Below are 17,738 nucleotides of genomic sequence, written 5' to 3' on the forward strand. Positions count from 1 at the left end.
ATTGAATAATTATAAGTTTGCAATGTGCTTGTTTATTATAAGCGTTATTTTTAGGGTTCCATAATGGTTGGGAGCCTGTCAGGGCAACTTTATTTTTACAAGAGTACTTAAGAGTTCCTGGGTGGTGTCTAGGTAGAACTTTTTTTGGTAGAATGTAGGAAGTTGAAATTATAAAAGGATTGCACAGTATAACTTATTGTGCGATACTTACCAAAATAAAAAATAATGAGAAAAAATTCATAGAACAGTGCAACATAGGATGTCATTCAGCCCTTTGTGAGCACGACCAGTCCTGTGGAGGTGGCTTTAAAGCAGGACCGGGAGCAAAAATGGAAATGAGAACGTTAGATTAGCAAGATGACACATTCCTGGAGGCGGGTCATCAATGTCAGCAGCTATCCACCCGGCAGTGGCTGGTAGCCAATAATTATCAATTAGGAAGCTCATAAGGAGGATAAGGAGATTCCGCTGGGATGATCTTAGCATCAGAGTGGCTTCCTGCTGCGTGCCGAGCCCGGGAGGCCAGGAGGCCATGGGAGCAAGAGACTCCATGCCCCAATGAATGGGCTACAGGCAGGAAATGTCACACCTGTGGCCCAAACGATTTCCTGCTCCAAGGAGTCTACCAGCTTCGGCTCTCAATAGATTTGATACTTGCTAACGCTCCAGAGGACACTCCTATTTTGAGGCACTCTTAAGCTCTCCTTGCTACCTGAGTAGCAGCCACCTCTCCCAGTAGGGCTGCCAGTCTTCCAAAGCAGTAGGTGCTCGGATTGGGCCAGCAGCCTAAGGAACCTGCCCGCCATCTTTAATTGGATGTGGCTCCTGAAGGTGGACTCTTAATAAAGAAAAAAATTCCTTCATGCGATGTGGGCATCACTAGCATTTCCAAGTGTCCTTGAACTGGGCAGTTAAGAGTCAACCACATCACTGTGGGTCTGGATCACATGTAGGCCAGACCAGGTAAGGATGGCAGATTTCCTTCTCTAAAGGACAACGGTGAACCAGATGGATTTTTACAACAATTGATGATGGTTGTCATGGTCACCATTACTGAGAGCTTTATATCCCAGTTTTATTTATTGAATTTAAATTCCACCAGCTGCCTTGGTGGGATTTGAACCCATGTCCCCAGGGGATTAGCCTGGACATCTGTAATACTAGTCTAGTGACATTACCACAGCGCCACCATCTCCCCGATGCCTTCAGGAAGATCTGGCGGAAAGACAGATTTCACACACAGTCAGAATCGGGACCCGGATATGGTCCCAATCCCTCATTTAAAACTAAGGCAGTAAGATTCCACCCTGTGTCTGCAGCAGCTCTTTCAAACAGAAATCCATTTGGTCCCACTTCTCATTCTTTCCCTATGTACCCTTATGAAATAAAAACAGACAATGCTGGAAATGCTCAATGGATGAGGAAACATCTGTGAAGAAAGAAACAAAGTTAACATGTCCAGTGACAACCTCTTGTCAGAACTGGATAAAGCTAGGAACGTAAACCGGTTTCAAGTAAATAATAGAGGCAGGAGAACTTAAGTAACAAAAGGGATGATGCTGCATGGAAAAAGACGGTAATGGGACAAGCTAAAAAAAAAGATTGTTCCAGAAGAGATGTGAATAAGAACAGCAGAATCATCACCAATAGCTGCCATCCGAAAAAAGTGGTGGCAGCTGATGATCTGAAATTGCTGAACTCATTGTTGAGCTGAGCAGGCTGGGAAGTGCCTAAATGAAAGCTGAGGTTCTGTTCCTCAACCTTATGTTGAGCTTCATTCAAACAGTGTAGGAGGCCAAGATCAGGGTGAGAGTGGGGATGAAAATTAAAACGACAGGCCATGCTCACAATCGGAACGGAGGTGTTCAGCAAAGCAGTAACCCAACGTGCATTTGTTGGAGCAGAATCCTCTGTTGAGGACAAAGGGAGACATATGGGGAGCATCTGTATGGAGGATGGCCTTGTCAGCACTGATGCAACAGCAATGGAGAAACTGGGAGAATGGAATAGAGTCCTTACAGGGAATGGGGTGGAAGGAAGTGCTGTAAAAGGTAGCTTTGGGAGTTAGTGGGCTTACATGAATTTGGTTGATTGCCTATCCCCAGTGGAACCAAAAGCTCCCTGAATGACAAAGGATTTAGAGAAGGGCAAAATACTGCGGATGCTGGAAATCTGAAACAAAAACAAAAATAGCTGGAAAAACTCAGGTCTGACATCACCACTGTCAACACCCCTTTGTCCTTTTGTCTATGACATCTTTGGCAATCTCTTCTTTGCCTCCACCTATCACTGGCCCTCTATCCAGCTCTACCTGTCCCACCCCCCTCTCCCAGCTTATATTTCACCTCATTTCTCTATTTCCTTAGTTCTGATGAAGAGTCATACGGACTTGAAACATCAACTGTATTCCTCTCTGCAGATGCTGTCAGACCTGCTGAGTTTTTCCAGCTATTTTTGTTTTTGTAAAGGATTTAGAGAGCAGGATGAAGCAGAAAAAGCAGGCATATGACAGAGATCTGCTTGATAATGCAAGGAAGAATCAGGCTAAACATAAAAAGTGCAGAGGGGTGAAAAAGGAGCAAAAAGATATTATTATAACAGATTAGTGGCCATAGTAAAAGGCAATCCAAAGTTCTTCTTATAGGCATATTAACATTAAAAGGATCGATAGGAGAATGGTGGTCGATTAGAAACCAAAATGGAGATCAATTAGTGGAGGCAAAAGGCACGAGGTATTAAAATGAGTACTTTATCAAAGCTATGGTAAATTAGGTTGTCGGACTACTGAATTGGATAAAAATAAAGCATGTCGGACTAATCTAGAGACCATTGAGGTTCTGCTCTTAAATTTCCTCTCTAGCTCCTTTAACTTTGACTGCAGAATCTCAACTCCCTCCCCACAACATGTTCTGCACCCTCTCTGTGATGTCCCTTATCCAGGCACTAGGGGCCCAACAGACCTTCCTAGACTCATATCAACAATAGAAGAACTGCCTGTCTGTCCCAACTATCAAATCCCCAATTACTATCAAATTCCTGTACATTTGATGTAAGCCCTTTTGAGTCTTTTGCCACAAGGTGCCAGGATCAGGGCTGCACTCCTTTGAGATGTTGTCACCCCCTCACTGGTACTCAATGATGAATACCAGTGTGAGATTGCCATACCCCCAGAGGATTCCTCCACTGGCTGCCTTTCCATAGCCTCCCAGATGGCTACTCACTTGCTATTCTGAAAACCACTTGGCTGTGAGATGACTATCTCCTTCTCGTACACCACAGTGCACACTGCATAAACCAGACCTTTGCTCCTTTGCTCAAAAATGACATTTGGCTAAAAGCGAAGGAATACTACAATTAATTTGGAAACCAACAAATACAACTGCAGCTTCCAAAGAACATTCAATAATATTATTAAACAGAGCAACATAGTATATCTGAGACAAAATACAAGAAGTTGAACAATGAGGGGTGTATATTGGATTATATTTCAATACTTTAGTCCAGTACCTGTGCTTCTGTTTCTGAATTGCTCTGGAGATACAAGACTGCGCAATGCATTGCTGCGAGTTGATGACAATCCAGTTTACTGTCACGCAGGAACAACAACAGTAACTGAGTGTTGAGGTTAGCTTTATACATTTTCCCCAGCTGACAGTCCAGCACCGAGTCAGACAATGACAACATGTAACGTTGGTGATTCCAGGGCTTCACTTTGGCATCTTTCCCTAGCAAACACACAGCATTATGCTTATTTAATGAATTCATTTAAGGAACATAAAAACAGGAGTATGCCCTTCAGCCCTCACACCTGCTCTGCCAATTAGATTGAGGTACTTCAACTCCATTTCCCACCTTTGCTCTAAACCCCCTAATAGCCTCAACTAACAAAAACCTATGAATCTCAGTTTTGAAAGCTCCAATTGACGTAACACCCATAGTCTTTGGTCAGGGGGTGGGGGAAGCAAAGAGTTCATTTTCTACTACCCTTTGTGTGAAAATGTGCTTCCTGATTTTGTTCATGAATGACTTGGCTCTATTTTTAGGATTGTACATCCTTTGCCTTGATTTCACACACACCTCCCGCAACACCCCCCCACCCTGCCCCAATCACAACAAACCAGAGGAACTAGATTCTCTGTATCTACCCTATCAAATCCTTTAAACCTTTTAAATATCTCGATCAGATCACCACTGAAATGTTAACAAAACAAGAAACTGAACCCTGCCTTACATAATTAAATATCAGAAGCGCATCATTGAATGCCTTGTTGCAAAATGCATTTCCCATCATGAGGTCAACTGAAACTCAGAAATCCTATTCAGTCACTTACTCATGTAGACAACAACTGCATTTAATGGCATGACAAGCCTTATCTTTTGTGACCATTGTAGCTTAAAAAGAGCCAATTCTGGAGACCATTCATATTGAGCTCCTTAAGTTTGGATAAACAAGACCACTAAAAATTAGAAAGGATGCATTTTCCAAAAGTACGTACTTTAATGAACACTACCACAGGAATGGCAGTTTAACTTTATTGCTTCAGCAATCTCAATGAGCTGTAAAAAACGTGTTTTGATGTAAATAAATACCAACATCACTGGTGCAATCTCTTAAAGTGGTATTATTACAATGCAAGAAAAGCTCAATAACATTATAACAAATCTGGGGTCTATAGTGTAACAATAAAAAAAGTACCTGGTTTAACTCCTATTTCAGCTGCCCTCAGCAATCTGGGTGTTACAACTGGGTTTTTCAGATAATTTCGTCCCTCCCCCACTCCCCTGTCCCCACCCTCTCATTATTAAACCTGCTAATCACCAGGAGGTCCTGCATGAGGAGTTCAAGGGAGACTTGTTTACCTGAACCAAGTAATGCCCATGATTCTCCACATGATACAGTTCAAAATCCTACCACCCTATAGTCCAGTGTCTCAGTATACTGAACTGAAGTAGTGCCAATTCACCTTACAAAGTGAACTATTGAGATTTTTTTTTAAGTTTCAAAGCTGGTTACTGAGGCATACTTAGATTGTATTAAACATTCTTACCTGACAAAAATAAGCTATGACAAGCCAAATTAGGATGCTGTACATTAATGAGGTGTAAAAAGTATCCAGGCATGTAAACAGCTATATAATAACCTGTAAAGAAAATAAATCCATTGCAATAATTTTTAATTTGATAAGATTATTTCAATTTAAATCATGTGCTAAGTTAAATGCTTCAGTGTCTAATTATTAAATTAATGCATCTGACTAACAACTGTTATGGTTTATAAAGACAATTGGGAAGCCAGATCAGAAACAGATATCCCAAATCAAACGAGTTAAAAGCAATGCAAATTTCCTTGACCCAATGGACATGAACATCAATGTACCTGGTCATTTGGAACTTAGGATTTTGCTACAGTTAATTCAAGTGACATACCCAGATTTAATTGCATCTGCAACCATTTTACTCTCTATGCTGCTAATGAAATGGTAAATGATACTTCTTCTAGAGTTGGATTCTTTAACAGCAGTGTTTCATGAGGAATTTGCAGTTTGCTCACACGTATTCCACACCAGATTTTATTTGGATGATCGATTAAAAACGTGAGAATGATTATAAGGGTGCATTTTAAAGGCGTCGTTAAAAGATACAGAACAGCTTTCATTTCTTTGCTTTAATACCCCAATAGTGCTCTCAATGACCCATAAGCGGCATGTCCCTCATTGTAGCCCTGCTATTGTTCAGGCATTTTCAAGGGAACAATTCATGGTAGCTGAGAGTAGGTTTTATCAACTGGAAATGGTCACTGATGTAATTTTCTTCCAAGTGGTCAGTGAAGGCAGAATTTCAAAATAAATACATCATGACATGACAGGCCCTGCAAAACTAGGTGGCCCCATCCCTGCTGCCTTTCTGTGATGAATTCCCCAGCTGTCCTGTAGAGCAGGTCTGTCCAACAGGCAGCCTGCGGGCCAGACCCGGCCAGGAGCAGAGCTGGGGCCTGGAGCTAGAGCAGGGTGGGGCCTGGAGCTGGAGTGAGGCCAGAACCCAGGGCTGAAGCCCAGAGCTAGAGCAGGGCCTAGAACTGGAGTGGAGCTGGGACCAAGTCCAATCTTCAACACGAAAAGGTTGGACAAGCCTGCTGTACAGTCAGTCATTCACCTGGTAAATGCATACCCATACTACAGATTGGCTAATATTAGACATGATATACAGCTGCCTGAAAAGAGTCTGTGCCATCGAAGTTGAGTGTAGTGAATTGTTCCTTGCCAAAGAGGGTGCAGGTAGATAAGCATGGCTACAGGCCCCATGCAGTAAATGATAACCTGTCCTACTGCATCTTTGGTGAAGTACTCTTATACACATCTCCTCCGGGTGCCTTCATATGACCTGTACTGCCAGCATATTCTAAAAAAAAGTATCACTGATGGACTGCATCCTACTGAAAATCGTCTGACTCTCCTTTCCTCCATCACGGGCAGCCATTCTTCCTCCATGATAATGGCACGCAAGGGAGTGTCTAAAGAGAATTACATTCCTACCCCTAAAAATCCCTGATTCTGGGCAGGATGTAAGGTGAAAGTCTGCTTGTGGTCTAACCCTGTCAGAAGCACTGTGCAGAAGTCTAGGTTTGTGTGGGTAATTGAAATATAAAATCCCTGCAGTAGGTGTTTTCCAGCTCCAGATATTATTGAAACTTTCCAGATTCAAACTTCTCACTTTTGCCCATCTCAGCCAATCCTGGCAACAGTTGTATCCTATAATTCTTGATTTAAGTTATCTCATGTATGTGGGGAGTGCAAGAGCAAGATATTCTCTCTAAGATAATTAAATGAGGGTGTTCGTGACTCAGCAGGTGGATTGTGAGAAGGGTAAAATTGAGGGAGAATTAGGACTGGCGGGAGAAAGAAAGAGGAGGTGTAATTTTGTGTTAGAAAATGATGGAAATGGCTTCGGCCTAATTTATCTGCCACAAAAGAACTTCATTTTCCCCAATTTAGACACCAGAAATGGCTAGGAAATGCAGCTCTTGTAGGTTTAAATAAGTTTTATTCTCTGCAGGTTCCCTGATCTACACTATATGTCATCAGCTTACCAATGTTAATGAAGGTTGGTTCACTTATACAGTCACATTCAGATGCTTCCAAAGAAACTACAAATGTTCTTCTCCAACCTGCAAAAGAATAAAAATATTAAAATATATGAGTGGTACAGTAGAGAACAGGTTAAGTTCCACTTGAATGGTTTACCAATTCTAATCTCTCTTTATACTAGTTTCATATACAAATGTAAATCAAAATGTGTCAATTTGCAAGTTAAGCTGCTATATATTTCATAACACCACATCAAATCATGCTCATCACAAGAAAGGTTCACTTACCTTAATGCCAATCTTTTAGAGTAAAGGTGTCAAAATACCCAAATGTGTGCAATATCAAAGGAATAGTCTACATTTTATTTTTAGAAAAAAATACAATGGTCTTCCAGAATATGAATACTGCAGGTTCAAGTAAAAAGGTATATTTTAAGCAAAAAAGCAAAATACCGTGGATGCTGCAAATCTGAAATATAAACAGTAAATGCTGCAAATACTCAGCAAGTCAGATTCAGGCAGCATCTGTGGAAAGAGAAACAGAGTTACCAGAGTTAGAAACAAGTGGATGACTCTTCATCAGAACTGGGAAAAGTTAGAGATGTGATAGTTTTTTGAGTAAGGGCTGGCTGGGACTTGGACAAAGGAAGGTCTGTGAAAGGGTGGCAGACAGGAGAGATTGAATAACAGAAGAGTTAGTTTTACAAAGACAAAGGAAATGGTGATGGAGCAAGAGACGAAACAAAGAAACAAAAAAGATGTGCCTAGAGCAAGTCTACTGCTGTCTGAAAGCAAGTAAAAGAAAACCCAAAAACACCAGAACGGTCCCAGGGTTCTCCACTTCTTCGTTGAATGGAAGTCCAACCAGTTTCCATTGACCACCACCCTCCTCCACCTGTCTGAACTTGTTCTCGCATTGACCAATTTCTCCTTTACTTTGTTTAACTTCCTCCAATTAAAAGGTATTGCTATGGGTACCTGAATAGGTTCTATCTATACCTGTCTTTTTATGGGATATGTTAAACGTTCTTTTTCCAGTCCTATTTGGGACCCCTATCTCAACTATTTTCTGATACATTGATGAGTTGGTGCCATGTCCCTCTTTTGCCCTGAATTGGAAAACTTTCAACTTGCTTCCAATTTTCACCCTTCTCTCAGTTTCACATCACCCACTCTAACTCTTCCCTTCCCTTCCTCGTCTCCATTTCTGATGAAAGGCTATCAACTATTGTTCATTGTAGGTCCACTGACTCCCACAGCTACCTCAACAACCATTCCTCACATCCTACGGCCTATAAGGACTCCCAGCTCCTCTGGCTCCATCACATTTGTTCCGATGATGCAACCTTCCACACCAGCGTTTCTGAGATGTCTTCTTTTTTTCTTAACCGAGGATTCCCCTCCACCATGGCTGACAGGGCCCTCGACCGTGTCCAGCACATCCCCTGCAATTCTGCTCTCACCCCTTCCCCTCCCTCCCAGAACCACAATAGGGTTCCTCATGCCTACATTTTCCATCCCACCAACCTCCGTATTCAACAGGTCATTTTCCACTATTTCTACCTCCAGCGTGATGACACCACCAAACAGATGTTCCCCGCCCTCCCCTTTCAAAATTCCGGAGGAACCATTCCCTCATGATACCCTGGTCCACTTCTCAATTACCCTCAACACCCCATCCCTTCTCCACAGGAGATGTAAAACCTGCCCTTTTACCTCCTCTTTCCTTACTGTCCAAGGCCCAAAGTGCTCCTTCCAGGTGTAGCAGAAATGTGTACGCACTTCTTTCAACTTAGTATATTGTATTCACTGATCACCAAGTGGTCTCCTCTATAATGGGGAGACCAAACACAGACTGGGTGACCGCTTTGCAGAACACCTCCATCCAGTCCGCATGCATGACCCTGAACTTCCAGTGGCCTGTCATTTTAATTCTCCACCTTGCTCTCATGCTGACATCTCTGTCCTTGGCCTTCTGCACTGTTCCAAAGAAGCTCAACCTAAGCTTGAGGAACAGTACCTTGTCTTCAAATTAGGCACTTTACAGCCTTCAGGATTCAGCATTGAGTTCAACAATTTCAGCATGTAAACTCTGTTTCCTAACTATCCCCCCACCCCCAACCCTGGATTTTGTTTCCTTTTCTTTGCATGTTTTTGTTTTTCTCTTATTTGTGCTTTCAGACAGGAGTACACCTGCTCTAAGCACATCTTTTAATTCTTTCCTTGTCCCATCACCAATCCTTCTGGTTCTGTAAAACTTACTCTTTTGTCATTGAATCTCTCCCGTCTTCCACCCCATCACAGACCACCTTTTGTCCTTGTCCCGCCTACCCCTTGCTCAAAACTTATGACATCTCTAACTTTTCTCAGTTCTGATGAAAGGTAATCGACGTGAAATGTTAACACTGTTTCTCTCTCCACAAATGCTGCTGATCAGCTGAGTATTTGCAGCATTTTCTCTTTTTATTTTATGTTATATATATTTTAAGCAGACTAATCATTCCTGACTGGGAAAAGGGTTTCAAAATTATCTGGTCTGTCCTGTAACTGGTTTATAATCTCTTTAACCATGTTAAAAAGACAAGGCAGCCCAAACAATAGCAAAGCCAATATAGCATTTGCTTGCAAGTTTGATGACCATGAGATCAAGGCCAGGATTTTCTGGCTCCATCACGGGTGGGACCCGCCACGGGCACAGTGGTGCCCTAGCCAGAAGTCCATTGACTTGCGGCGGGACCAGAAGACCACGGCGTTGGGTGGGTAAGGAAAATCCCGCCGCAAATCTCGGATTCCTTCAACGTTGTGAGAGTTTCAAACCAGCTTTCCAGGTGGAATACCACTTTAAAACAAGGCAAACGGGTGGCCCTGCTTTAAGAGGGCATCCTGCAAAACGGTAGTAGGGCAGCTGTTCAGGTGATTATAAGATCTTATTTAGTTTATCCTGCCCTACTGAAAGCTAAGAAAAAGACCAGCTGAGTGTATTTTTACCAAAAGGGAGGGTAAATTTTAGGTGCTAAGAAACCAGATTTACCGTGATGCAGAAGAATTACCGAATACGTGAACTCCTGCTTATTTCGCACAGGGTGGCTGCAACACACTGACATGGTACCTACAACAGCAACAATAAAAGGGAAATTATAAAGTCATGCTTTCTGTCCTTGAATTTTATTAACAGTAACTAATACTTACACAGTGCCTTTAACCAATTAAAATATTCCTAAGCCCTTCACTGTTTTAATACAAAATTTGACATCAAGCCACGTATTTGGGCAAGTGACTAAAACATTGGTCAAAATGGTAGGTTTTAAAGAAGCATCTTAAGAGGAAGAAATAGAGGTGGCAGGGCAGCGAGGTTTAGGAAGGGAATCTTAGCGCTTATTGGCCTTGGCAGCTGATGGCATGGCTGCCAAATGTAAAGCCATTAAACTCAAGAGATGCTCAACAGGCCAGAATTACAGGAATGCCTATATCTCAGAGGGTTACAGTGCTGGAGATGATTAGAGATTGGGAGGACCAAGGGCCATGGGAGCGATTTGAAAACCAGAATGATATTTTTAAAATAATTCAAAAATATCAGATTCTCCATGCACAGCAAAAACTAAACCCCTAACTTGAGATTATACTAGGTTTTCATGCAAAATAAAGGTTCCCCCACACATGGAGAAAATTCAAGGCCTGCCTCCTTCCTGGTTCATATTGGATTTAAACAGGGCTCACAGAACATTATAGTTGCTGACTATGAGTAAATCTGAACTTTCCTAAAAGCTCCCTTTTCTACCACTTTCTCCATTAATTTAAATTTGTTTGCCCCCTCCTGGTTAGACAGGATTTTTGCATTTCTCTGCAAAAGACACATGCTGCAAGTATCAACAGTTGGAAGAAACAAGCCACGAAGTGCAATATCTCCACTTGGTGGTAGCCACTCGCAATTGCAAACAGACTTCATTTTTCATCCACAAAATTACTCTGAGAACCAAAACTTTAAGTTAATCCTGTGACCAATTACGAGTTCGTGAGAATACAGCAACTGTTCGCTTCTAGCCTGAGCCAATATTTTTTGAATCAGCTATGAAAAGTAAAAGTTGCCTCATGTGACTATGAGAGCATTAGAGGACACATGCAATCTACTGAGTTCCAGTTATCGCCACTAGTAAGTGAATAGTTAATTTATTCACATCTACTTCGATTTACTCTTAAGTAAACCTAAACTGAACTAATAATATCCGCACTATTTTAATGGGTAGAATGAGGAAAAAAGCCTTGGAAATTGTCTTATTATCGAAAATGAAGGACTGCATTGTTTTAATTCTCTCTAATCAGGCTAAGTAACATTGATGGAATACATGTACATAACAAAAGGAAAACAAATCAACCTGTTTATACTTGTTACCTGCATGATTTGTGAAAACTTGTAGATTCAACAATTCCAATGATTCCTCTTCCTCTTGAAAATGATTGCATCCGAAATTTACAAGGCTGAAAAAAGGCAACACAATAGAGTTAAACGGAAGAGACAGTTATAAAACATTACAAGTGAAATGTATTCATCCATCTATAACCCACCTCGCAAGAACATTGCGAGCCTTTATTTTGTGCAAGAGGCACTATACACACACAATTCCTCCCATGCGACCAACAGTGTATTAAGATTTGTATAAGATGGAGAATCAATGTTCATGCATCCCATAACCCAACACATTTCTAACCAAAACTGCTGATGATATCATTGTAAGAATACACATCTGGGGCAAATGTATGCCAAGTTCATGCCAGAGCATAGGACAACTGATACAGATTTTGTTCCTTAACAATTATTTCACTGAGGAAAAATAAAATGTAACAAACATAACCTAGTAAAGCATGCTGCAGAAAGAGTTTGAAGAAATTGGTAAAAGTGCCAACTGTAGGCATGATCTTCCTTTTTATTTAAAAAAACCATTTAACCTCCGCATACAAAAGATCCATCACTCCGCCAGGAAAACTTTCTATGGGCCAAGTCTAAGGGCCGGATTTTCATGGAGAAACAGTGGGCAGAACCCGGATACAGAAGTCCCACCCCCATTTCTAACAGATTCAATTTTTGGTGCGGGGGGAAAGGGGCAGCCCCATACCAATGTAGCCACATCCACTGTTAGCTCCCATACAAACCCAATGCCAACTCGGCCATGTTAGCCACCATGCCCACCCCCACACCCGTGGAGTGCAAGTTACACATATCAGGGTACTTTTTACTGAGACTTGAGCTACCCGCCTCAGTAGCAAAAATCCAGCTCTAAGGATTTTATACCCTGAGTAATCAATGATAAGGTGATGCCAAGTTTGGGTTTTAAAAACCTGTAAAAAGAACAAAAGGTAAGGAATTTCATAGTTTTAAGAATGAATCAAGCACAAGAAATATTACAATGATTCTTGATTTTAACATTCCAAGGGAGTTGAAAGGGTAGGGGGCTGACCATAGCAGGATACATCCAATCCAACTAATTACCACCCTATCAGTCTACTCTCAATCATCAGCAAAGTGATGGAAGGTGTCACCAACATTGCTATTGAGCAGCACCTACTCACCATAACCTGCTCACAAATGCTCAATTTGGGTTTTGCTAGGAACACTCTGCTATAGACTTCATTACAGCCTCTGATCAAAAAAGAGTTGATTTCCAAAGATGAGGCTAAAGTGATTGCCCTTGACATCAAGGCAACAGTTGACCTAAGCATCAAGGAGTCATAGTAAAGACTCAAATCTATAGAGATCAAGGGAAAATATTCCAAAGGCTTGAGACATATGGTTGTGGTTGTTGCAGACCAGTCATCTCAGTTCTGGGACATGAGTGCCAAAATTACTAAGGGCAGTATCCTATGCCCAGTGATCAGGTTCCTCATCATTGACCTTCCTCCATCGTAAGATCAAAGTGGGGATGTTCGCCACAACTGCACAATGTTCAGTTCTGTTCACAATTCCTCACATAATGAAGCAGTCCACGCCCACATGCAACAAGGCCGGGACAATATTCAGGCTTGGGCTGATAATTGACACATACAATTCCGTGCCATACAAGTGCCAGGCAATGACCATCTCCAAATGTCTAACCACCTCCCCTTGTCATTTAATGCCATTGTCAAATTCAATGCCATCAAAATCCTGGGAGTCACTATTGGCTAGAAATTGAATTGGAGCAGCCATATATACTGTGGCCGCAAAAGCAGGTCAGAGGCTAGATATTCTATGATGAATGACTCACCTCCTGATTCCCCAAAATCCTTCCACCACTTACAAGACATGGGTGCTATCTACAAGATGCACTTCAGCAACACCTCCCAAACCCACAACCGCTACTGTCTATAAAGACAAAGTTGGCAGGGGCAGATGCATTGGAGCAACACCACCTGCAAGTTCCCCTCCAAATCAGACACCATCCTGACTTGAAACTATAATCACGGTTCCTTCATTGTCATTGGGTCAACATCCTGGAACTCCCTGCCTAACAACAATGTGGGGGTACCTTTCTCACTCACATTGCAGCAATTCAAGAAGAAAGCTCATTACCATCTTCTGAAGGATATATAGAGACGAGCAATAACGCTGGCCATGCCAGCAATGCAAAATCCTGAGAATGAGTATATCTTAAAAAGCAATTTAAAATATAGGACAGCACATTTGTAACTTGAGGAACAATACTGAAAAGTTCAGAAGAGCACTGCCATAACAGTATGAGCAAAACAGGAAATAGCTATTCATACTGTCATTTTGTTTTAGCATTCATCTACTGACATACAAAACAACAAAACCCAAAATGTGAGTTTATGACCATCAAACTTTCATTTTTTGTGTCAAAATGACAGCTAGCAAATTTATTGTTTTCAGTAAATTAACATAAGCAGGCAAGACATCTACACTCAAAGGGTTGCAATATTAATTAGAATAAAATTAAAATTCCAAATAACAGCAGACAAAAAGAATGTGCTTTGCAGGCACTTATTTGTAAGGCACCACACCATGGTGTATTCTCAATTGCTGACCCACAGAGACTCACAACAGCCAGAAACTGGAGCAACTTGACTCTCAGGGAACTTGGTGAATTCCTGATCTAGTATTCTATATAGGCAAAGGTCACCAGCACCTAAACATTTCAACAGGTTGAGGTTGTAGCATTGAAAGGACAAAATGCTTTCAAATGGCCTATAAAATAGAGGCTCTCCAAGAGTGCAAGTAGGAGGAACCTGTCCATTAGGATCAAGATTCTAACGTGCTTCAAGGACTAGAAGGTTCGAATTCCAGGTCTTTATCGATAAAGAATATATCAAAGGTGATTTTCATTGGGCAATTCCATTCGGCCAATATGGTTGCAGCGGGCTCAGAAACAAAACAACACTGACCACTTGAGTAGTGTGTGATTTTATCAAGAGCAGCTGATGCCTCCCCACCCAAACATATTCAGAGGACTCTGATATGAAGGGAAGTTAAGGAAATGCATTAAGGAACCTCCCTTCCCTTTTTATGTTGCGGTTAAACAAGTGAGTAATAATTACGATTTTAGTAAAAGGGAACATAAGTTACTGTTCTCTTAAAAAAAATCATCTGGTAACTTTACAGCATACAAGCTACCTGTAAAATTATATACAACTAATTTTTTGTAAGTAAATTCAGGCAGCCTAACATCATGATTGTATTCGCAGCATTGTTGGTGACTTTTTGATAAAAATTATAATTACAGATTAAGTAAAACAAATAGGAATCACAGCCTACCGTAATTTTGTAACTGTTAAAGAGAGTCCAAGAGGAAATGAGAGCTACCATAGAAGGAAGAAATGTGTCATTATAATCAATTTCATAAAGACCATTTATCATTAACTGGATGGGCAGCATACAACAACTGCAAAAAAAAGGGAAGAATTTCCATCATTATAAACTTAGTGACATTCACTTGACTCACAGTAAAAGCAACATCGATAAATCTTCCATAAAAGAAACAGGAACATTGCTTTATGCAGTTTAGTGACAAACTACTCCTAAAGAACCAAAGAGAAGCTCTCAAAATAGTGCAACTTCCTTAAAAATCAGTTCTTAAGAATAATAACAAACTCTTGCCTTTGCTTTGCTCCCTTCCACCCTAAGTTTACCTCTGAAATATTTCTAGTTAAATAGAAAAGTGATTGTCAAAAGTTATTGACCCCTCCAGGGACCTAAATTGACACGAGTACAGATACAGGTATGGGGTTATTGACTAGTCTGTGTTTGGGGAACCAAGATATCATGTGATTTCTGATGAGAAACATCAGTTGCTTTTCATTCTAAATCATTTGGATTTCTTCATTCACTTTCAGTACAACTCATTCAGGAACTCTCACTTCTTCCTACATAATGAATATCACTTTCTAATCTGTTGCCATGGCTCAATCACAAGATAAACACAGATGAGGGAGGTCATCACAGAAATAAAACAAAGAGTGCTCTTCACATTGTTATCTGGCAATCTACACAAATTTAAAACTGTACCCAGACAGCCATTCCAAGTATTGTGAGTAAGTCCTTACTGACACCAGTCTTAAATTACCCTTTTAATGGTTTTACTTTCTGCTTGCTTGGTCTGGTGATCTACCTTGAAGTTGTACTCAGGAATTATCTTATCCATGCAAAATAAAACAAATACCATGCAAGCACAATATCTTATATATTCCTGTAAGACCTCTTAGTCACTTCTTTTGAAGGTTGAAGAGCCAATTTCAGTCTTGCCTTACACCTCCATCCTTTAATGTCCAAGACTTAACTGGTTATGTAGATTGGCACTTCATATACCCTCCTGATTAAAATTAAGTCAGTGAATGGAGGAAACACTGAATGAATCCTTCCTATTATTACAGCTATTAAGTTCAAGTCTGCATATACTTTACAGCAGACATCCACACCAGGCAATTAAATGTGACGCTTTTAAATTTTCAATTTTGTGTTGTAAGATGTGTTGGGCCCCAAAGTATTTTTAGAACACTGTATATGGATTATTCTAGTAAGTAATGTGTTGCTCGTGAGCATGGTTTGCACCCTGAGGCATGTCAGATGGTTCCTTACATATGAAGAATAAGACTTTTATATGCCATATCTTTGCTGTAAAATAATTTTGCAGATCTTTTACCACATATGTGGAAAAACACAAAAATAATCATTTTCAGTAGGAAGCAGTCGAAAACGGTAGGAAGAAATACGTATAGATTGTAAATATAAAATACCAACCAACTTACCAGCATTTCATAATTTCTGTCAGGGTAAAACTGGATGCACATCAGAACTGCCTTGTTTTCCTACTTAAAATTAACAAGTCATCATCATTAAGGAGGTCTCTGGTTGTGAAAATAAAACTTGCTACCAGAGTGTGATATTTCATACAAACTACGAAACTTGAGCTACGCATAGCAAAAGGACATTTTCCATTAAACACAGTAGTAATCAACTGTCCTCACTTCTTTAAATATTAATAGAAAATGCAAGCCATTGCATTACACATTTTATCCAATTTAGTAGATGTGGTGTAGCCATTCAACTGCAAGATTATCCACTGCAAGTCCTTTTTGTCATGAAGCTATTATGTAGTCCATTTTAAACTTCTCAAGTAAAACCTTTTTTTGCTAATGCCATACTTGTACAATATTACCTCATTCCCCTTTGGTTATAGGTTCAAATATAAGCAGAAACTACAAGTTCACACTATTGAGTTGGTCACATTTTGTTACTGGCAGGGAGATTCGTGGCTCATTTATATTATGGATCCAAGAGCAGTTTCCTTTGTGCCCTACAAGTCATTAGCAACGTAGGTGCTATAATTAACCTGTGTGCCCAGGCTAGGGAAGTAAAATTGTAACAACTGATTTCCCTCTCTTTTGTTATCCAGTGACCTATGTCGGAAAGTGTACATGGATTGAAGAACCTGCTAATTTTCAATGACCGTGCACACGCACGAATAGATACACAATACTGAAAGGCTTCTGGTGCCACTAGAACTGTACATCAACACATTAAGGGGATAAACATCTTTTTCTTCCCTTTGAATCTTTGCCAGCCTTGATAGCATTCGCCTCAGAGTTAGAGGGCTGTGGGTTCAAGCCATACTCTAGAGTCTTGAGCACATGAGCTAGGCTGACACTCACAGTACAGCCCTAAAGGAATAAAGGGGGTGCTGTATTTTGGATGAAAAATTTAACTAAGGTCCAATCAGTCCTCATAAGTGGATGTAAAAGGAGCCCCTGACATTTATCAAAGGAAAGCAGTTTAGTATGATGTCCTGGTCATAATAATAAGCTGGTCCCTCAAATAATACTGTCATAAACAGATTATCTATTCATTTAGCTCACTGTTGCTTTTGGGACCTAGGGTTAATTAATTGTATTACCCCCCTTTGTTCTTATTAATTTTTATTTATTAAACAAAACATTGACACATGCATCAAATTATGTTTTACCTTTTCAACAATATAGAACAGCCTCTGTCCCTGCGTATCCCACTGTGCCCATAAAAAATCTTCAGCCACAATATCTTTGTGAAGTTGATCAGGATTCTGAACAACCTAAAGTAAATTTAACACAAATCCATGTAGCAGCAAACAGATATAATTATATCAAAATGTCAGAGGATTTAATGATATCAAAATTATTCCCACTTTTAAGG

General features: G+C 40.5%; 1 protein-coding gene across 1 annotated transcript in view; it reads right to left on the reverse strand.

Moving 5' to 3' along the window:
- Nucleotides 1-17,738, reverse strand: part of gsap (gamma-secretase activating protein) — a 126,321-nt gene that overhangs the window by 63,455 nt on the left and 45,128 nt on the right. The window contains exons 9-16 of the mRNA XM_078553273.1: nt 17,533-17,637; nt 16,319-16,378; nt 14,829-14,872; nt 11,475-11,560; nt 10,116-10,193; nt 7,088-7,165; nt 5,049-5,141; nt 3,508-3,725 (exon numbers count right to left, since the gene is read on the reverse strand). Coding sequence (XP_078409399.1) covers nt 3,508-3,725; nt 5,049-5,141; nt 7,088-7,165; nt 10,116-10,193; nt 11,475-11,560; nt 14,829-14,872; nt 16,319-16,378; nt 17,533-17,637 — 762 coding nt within the window. The remainder of the gene's footprint in view (nt 1-3,507; nt 3,726-5,048; nt 5,142-7,087; nt 7,166-10,115; nt 10,194-11,474; nt 11,561-14,828; nt 14,873-16,318; nt 16,379-17,532; nt 17,638-17,738) is intronic.

The sequence above is a fragment of the Cetorhinus maximus genome, chromosome 12 (assembly GCF_964194155.1).
Source record: "Cetorhinus maximus chromosome 12, sCetMax3.hap1.1, whole genome shotgun sequence".
In the NCBI taxonomy this organism is placed as follows: Eukaryota; Metazoa; Chordata; class Chondrichthyes; order Lamniformes; family Cetorhinidae; genus Cetorhinus; species Cetorhinus maximus.